The 7,032-nt window shown below is 39.3% G+C and overlaps 1 protein-coding gene across 1 annotated transcript; it reads right to left on the bottom strand.

Moving 5' to 3' along the window:
* LOC8068201 lies at positions 576-1,870 on the bottom strand. Its single transcript, XM_002439198.2, has 2 exons — positions 1,395-1,870; positions 576-1,278 (listed from the first exon to the last, which is right to left on the bottom strand). Exons 1-2 carry the CDS (start codon positions 1,534-1,536, stop codon positions 1,148-1,150), a joined length of 273 nt encoding a protein of 90 aa, XP_002439243.1. The 5' UTR covers positions 1,537-1,870; the 3' UTR covers positions 576-1,147.

Genomic DNA, 7,032 nt, shown 5'->3' with positions numbered 1-7,032 from the left:
ACATTTGGATGGTGACGTGGATATTGTCTTGAACATGGGCCTCAATGCTGGGCTGAACTTTGAGTCTTGCTTCGGAGGCCCTTTGTTGGGAGAAGAATATAAGGTGGTATAAATTAAATTTCTCCAGAGGAGGTGAGTCTTACACTTACTTTAACGAAACAATTTATATTTTTTTCACGGTATATAGTTTATTATAGCAGCTTTTTCACAGCTCATAGTTCACAATATCTTGTTCACAACTTATAGCTCAACTAGTCATCTTCGTCCTTCTCTTACCCGTGCTTAGATTCCTCTGCTTCTACTTAATTCCCTCTAAATCCTCTTCGACTGTATCATGATTTGAGTGAATATTGGGGTTATTGTTGAGTGATTCTTGTCTAGATATCATGGTACACGACAGATTTTGACATACTTTTTCTTTCTTTCTTTTAATTTTGTTTTGTTTTCTGACGAAATAAGCAGTACTCCCCGTTTATGAAAAACTGGTAGCGGAAGTTCCGCCTTTTACTACCGCGTCCACATCCCGTATTGACTTACGAGCAGAGGAGGCCATTTCTCCCAAACGACTCGAAACATGAACCAATAAAGTTAGTACAGAACTGCAACCAGTTCAGATCTCCAGAAATACGACACATGCATGTATGTATCGGATGACGAATACAGATGCATGCATCTCTGACATGAGAGATAAAGAATATGAGCAAAATAAAGCACAACATGATGGCCTCAAAAGCAACAACAAAAACTAATGTTGTGTTGTGGTACAGTCACTAAATCTCTCCAAGATGGCACATACACACACCATGATCCTATCCATGTGTCTGTGCCAACAACGGGGATTCAGACTCAACCATACATGCTATGCAAGCCACAGAATGCAAAAACCAACTGGAAAAAGTTTCAGAACTAATAAGATGTTGCATGCCGCCTCGGCAGTCGATCGATCTGCATGCATATATACATATATAGCTGCAGTTGTCTCGCCAAGAGCTTTTGCTTTGCAATGAAGAATAATATGGCTGCGTTGGAGTATATATACTGGTGGATTGCCCGGATCGATCCCGTCTCGCCGCCTCGTCGCCATGGACGGGCACGGACGGATCGGAATCGGATGGGATGGATGGGTTTGAAGGTTTGTGCGTGGCAGTCACGAGGCGGCGGCGCTGCAGATCCTGGCCTTGTCGAGCATGGACCACATGACCTGCACGTCCTCGTACGTGCACGCCATCACCTCGCCGTAGAGCTGCGACCTCTCCATCTCGCCGCTGTGCTCCATGGCTGTAGCAGCAGCAATTAATAGTCGACAACGAAGCACCATCAGCATCCATTTCATGAGAAGGAGAGACCATATGCATGAAAACCCAAGCAAATTAACCAGCACATTCATCAATTACCTGATGAAGAAGGAGAAGGAGATTGTTGTTGGTGTCGTTGTTGGTGGTGGTGGCGATGGTGGCGCGGCGTCTTCTTGCCGTCACGCTGCGGGTTCAGCATCTTCCTGAAGGGCGACGTGATGGTTCGCACCCAAGAACCCATGACGCAACGATCTCTGCTGCTACGACTGATGGAGATGCTAGCAGATAGATTCTTCTGTATCGATACAAATAAGCAAGCACTAGCTATGGTATCAATGGACGTCGTCGTCGTCTTCTGTGTGCCGGATCAGAGTCACTGTGTGTATGTATATATGGGATCAAAGAAGTACACTGTGCTGTGGTAAACAACAGCTACTCTGCCGGGTGCTGCGAGCTCCCATATATACCAATCCATGGCCGGCGAGAGGAGAGAGAGTCAGAGAGAGAAGCTAGAGACCTAGAGTGAGGAGAGAGGAAGGTGGGAGGCAAGATCCGGAAGACAAGAGTGGTGGGGGCGCACGTTGATGTCGAGCGAAGAAACACAAGTTTATTAGGCGTACTACTACTGCATTGATGAAAAAAGCCCTCTTGGCGCGTCGGCCATGCATGCATACTGCCCGCGGAGCCGCCGGATCGTCGGAGCTCCGGCTATCCGACGGCGCTCCGTGGGTTTAGGCTAGACAAGGAGCGTGAGGCACATGGTTCCTGATAATGAGAAAGAGAAAGGAATCGTCTTGATCTGCCTTGTTTGTTTATTCTATGTTTCTGTTCCGTTAAGTAATCATTCCCGTCACATTACAGTATCGCTTTGAGATACGTATGTATAGGAGTAGTTAAATGTGAATGTTGACTATTTGATATATATAGATTACTGCAAAATCAAGGATATTTGATGTTTACGTGGAAACTAAGATTGTGAATCTATGGAAGTACATTTTTATAAACAAAACCACGTAAGATTTAATAATAAGCCGCGCCTATCTTCAGATGTCTTACTTTTGCTGTCAAACTTTGTGTTACGTTTCAGGCCCCATTAGTAAGTAGATTGACGTTAGATGGTCTATGTAGTGCCCCATATAATATTGATGAGTCGATTTATTAAACAACTCGTGTATTCAATTGCTATCTCGTGGGTTGTCTAGTAGTAACTCATAATCGTTTAATCTGTGTGTGTAGAACAAACGAATGGTATGGGGGTCACACGACAACAAACAACGGTGCGGAAGTTGTCTTAAATCTCAGCTAATGTGACGGTGGTTATTTCACAAAATTAATAACCACTTGTCTTATTAATTACCTCCCTCCTCTGCTCCATAAACATAAGAGCGTCCGCAATGATGTTTAAATCGCAGGCTATTTGATCTCTAGGAAGAATGCTATTGGTTCTAAATGACAATTTGCAAATAGCTAGCTTAGGAAGTTGCTAGCTATTAGGAATAAGTTGCTAACTATTGTGGAGAGTATGTTGTGAGAGAGCTCTTATTTCTAGAAGATCGTGCTACATTAGCTATTTATGAGTCGCTAGCTATTAGAAAGTCGCTAGCTATTTGATCTCTCTCCTCGATAGCCAATGAAAGTGTTACCTTTTAATTATTTTTACACATCATCTTGCTAGCTATTTGTAAAGTGCTATTAAGAGCCAATAGAATTTCTCCTACCTAGCTATTTGATAACCATTGCGGATGGTCTATGAGAGCCAAGATAAGGCCGTTGTTTTTCGGATCAGGGAGTAAAAGGCAGGAGGACAAGAAGACAATTTTGTGTGGAAATGCAAGTGCGAACAGAATCATGCAACGGTGGGGACGACAGGGCGCGCATGGCGGCACGTGCTGCGTGGTGCATGGCTCTGTGCACCGGCCGGCCGGGCGATGCCTAGCTTGAACGGACGTTAAATTAAGGCCTTGTTTAGTTTCTAAAAATTTTGCAAAATTTTTCAGATTTTCTGTCACATCGAATCTTTAGACGTATACATGAAGTATTAAATATAGATAAAAATAAAAACTAATTGCACAGTTTGGTCGGAATTGACGAGACGAATCTTTTGAACCTAGTTAGTCTATAATTGGACAATATTTGTCAAACACAAACGAAAGCGTTACCGTTCATATTTTGCAAAATTTTTTGAAACTAAACAAGGCCTAAATGAAAAAAAAAAGGCAGAATAGTACTAGTAATCATGAGGTCGCATGCATGCAGGCGCACATGGAATGCACGGAGGAGGAGCCGGCCGAGCGCCGGAGCCGGAGCAGGAGGTGATGGGCACAGCCGGGGCCAGGGGCGGGGCCGGGGCCGGTGAGCCCGCGCCGCGCCGCCCAGGCCTGCTGCATGCCCCAGTCTCACGCGCGAGATGCATGCACGCATGTTTCCCGCCTACAGCCAATCAACCTCTGTCTGCATGTCTCTGACCTCTCTCTGCCGATGAAGACGATGATGATGAACGCGTCCAAGCACAGTAAGTGCTACTGTGCTAGGCCTTGTTTAGTTTCTAAAAATTTTGCAAAATATGAATAGTACCACCTTCGTTTGTATTTGACAAATATTATCCAATCATGTACTAACTAGACTCAAAAGATTAATCTCGTTAATTCCGACCAAACTGTGCAATTAGTTTTTATTTTCGTCTATATTTAACATTTCATGCATGCATCTAAAGATTTGATGTGACGGGGAATCTGAAAAATTTTGTAAAATTTTTTGGGAACTAAACAAGGCCCTAGTTTCTGCACTTCGCTTTGACCCTTGCATTGGCTGCTTTTGCTTTGTCTGCAATAATAAACCATACTCTTGTCTTGTTTAGTTCGCAAAAGTTTTAGATTTTGTCTATTGTAACACTTTTATTTCTATTTGATAATTATTGTTTAATTATGAACTAATTAGACTCAAAAGATTCGTCTCGCAAATTATAGTTAAACTGTACAATTAGTTTTTATTTTTATTTATATTTAATGCTACATGTATGTATTTAAAGATTCGATGTGACGGAAATTTTTTTAAAAAAAATTGGAAACAAGCCCCCTCTCTCTCTCATCGGTATGCAAAACATGGCATAAGAGCATCCCCAACCGTTTTGCAAATAAGCTTTGCATTTATGTATTTGCAAAAAAGTCTTAAAAACATTTATCCAACGGTTTGGCATTTAGACTTTGCAATTTTGTTAACTTGGCAAAAAGAGAGGAAGGATTGGCATATATGCCAAACCTGTTCACACTTGGCATTGGGAAATTGGCGTGAAGTGATTAATGCCAAACCATTGGAGATTGCCTCTTTTCATCTTTGCCATATTTTTTTGAGACTTGGCAAACTCCCTCATTTGCCAAACTAATTATGCAAAACGGTTGGGGATGCTCTAAACAACAGCCCCGGCCGCCGCCGGCCACCGAACGTGACGACCGGCCAACATTAACGGTTAATCCGTGTCCGGTAGCATCATCATCTATGTATGTAGTAATCATATGCTTAATTTATATCTTCAGATAGAGTATCTAATGATGCACGAAACCACATGAAAATATTTAATGGCTTCATTAGCGAGCGAGCTAGAAGAAACTACTGTCGTAGTAGTATTTGTGGTGGCGGTGGACTGACGACGTCGGTAGTGGTGGGGTACTCATGTATTAGTAGTAGTAGTAGTACTGAATAATGGAGGAGAACACAGGGGAATGTGATTGCGACCACACAAACACACGATGCCAGACCTAAAAGCTTTTCCTCTGCTCGTATCCATGCATGTGATGGCCGGTTATTGTCGGGCTTCCCAACAATGACATGCATCGATTCAAGCTTCAAGGTATATGCATGTTCATATGTCACATGATGGTCACATGAGCTTCACCTCAATCAACCAACCGCACATATATAAAGAAATGGGGATGAATATGGTCAGGCGGTAGGCCAAACCTAATACTATCATCATCAATAAAGCAAATATTTAATGCTCGTAAACTATATCTACCGCACATCTACGTAACAAATTACAATTGGTCACCTTTAGTCTAAAAACTATCTTCCCCACTTCTCAAGATTATTAGAATTTCTTGTCAAATATGTGTAGCGATATTGGTTTATTATGAAAAGTAGGGTTCTCCAGATATATCAAGCACTTTGGTTAGAATATACAAATCTATCTACAAGACTAACAATTTATTCAGCTATATATGCCATGTATATTAATAAAATGTAAAAGAATATGTTAGTTTATTTCCATTCGAATATGAGTCATATTTAATGCATGTGTGATGTGTAATGAGTCTGTATCATGGAACTACATTATGTTTACTTTAATCATTCTTAACATATTAATATCTATGATTATTTAAACATTTTCTAATATCAAATGATAGTTAGACGTCAGATGATATTTAGCTTTTTATAGTATTTAGATGCAAATTAAAGGGTTGCCTAGATTATCCATCATAATGGTAGCCACATAATTAGATAAAAACTTAGGGTTTGTTTATATTATCTATCAACCATGGTACAGGTGGTAATTCCTATACCAATTTCTAAATTCTTTTATGTTGTTTTTTATAACTATCAAGGTGGGTAATTATTTAGTAAAGAGAAAAGATCCAATGGTTGTTATTATCAATTATGATTAGTGGCTATCAAACTGAAGGGAGACTTTCTTGGGACCTCTACTTAGTACTTATATGTTGATTTTGAGGGATACTTAATTTTATCATTTATAATGAATAATTGAGATATAAATTAAACGTGGTACTTCATATCATATTTAATAATGATGTGTGTTAGATGCAATCTAGGGCCGGGTCGTATTGGATTATGTTTCATAATGGTCATGGCAGATAATTTTGAGTGTCATTTTAAATAAGCTGTGGGTAATTTCAATACATATCTGAGGGACTATTTTGATTATCTTTCACAATGATAGGGCAGGTAATTTAGGTACAAGTTTTGGGATTGTTTTATATATTTTTATAATAATAAAGGTGAGTGATTTTTTATAATAAAACATGATATATCTAAAGACTCCTATCAGAGATGATGGTTAGAGCCTATCCAATTAAAGACAAATGTTTTTAATTATTATGAGAATTTTTAGAATTTATCTTTTTTCTCATGCATCTCATAAAAAATAACATGAACACTCCTTGGGAGGCTCAAATTAGTAAGGTCAGTCTCCATATGAGCTTCATTTGAATTTTGCCTATATTTAATAGACTGTTGCGTAGACATTTTTAAGGACATGGCAACATTTTTAGAAGAAAGAAGAAATAAGGCTTTGTTTGGATCCTCTTTTCTAAACTTTAGTTCTCTAAAAATTTTAGAGCACTTTAGCTCAATTTTGATATCTAAAGCTCTAATGTGAAATGTGCTAAAATTTGGAGCTAGCTTTTATACCACCTGTTTTGACACTTTATAGCTCTAAAGTTTATAGTGGATCCAAATAGGCCCTAATTCTCTTTGCATGATTTTGATAAAACCATAACATGAAACTTATTGAAATTGAAAGTTGATGATTTATTTTATTTTATATGATATTAAAGTCTTAAAAATAATATCATAAACTTCTCACTCAAACTAGCCTAACCCTATAAGATAACATCCTTTTAATCGATATAGGCACACAAGTAAAAAAAAACATAATAACTGACTGAACCCACGTGCATCATGATGGACCACCGGCACTCATATATTTATCCTAGCACCAAATTTT

The sequence above is a fragment of the Sorghum bicolor genome, chromosome 9, assembly GCF_000003195.3.
Source record: "Sorghum bicolor cultivar BTx623 chromosome 9, Sorghum_bicolor_NCBIv3, whole genome shotgun sequence".
Taxonomy (NCBI): Eukaryota; Viridiplantae; Streptophyta; class Magnoliopsida; order Poales; family Poaceae; genus Sorghum; species Sorghum bicolor.
The sequence above is the reverse complement of the archived record's forward strand: the minus strand, read 5'-3'. Positions and strand labels throughout refer to the sequence as shown.

Excerpts from the sequence above, each read along its gene's own strand:
- LOC8068201 (XM_002439198.2), bottom strand. The coding sequence starts at position 1,536 with ATGGGTTCTTGGGTGCGAACCATCACGTCGCCCTTCAGGAAGATGCTG. Across the intron at positions 1,279-1,394 it reads TCCTTCTCCTTCTTCATCAG|CCATGGAGCACAGCGGCGAG; the intron begins GTAATTGATGAA and ends CTGCTGCTACAG.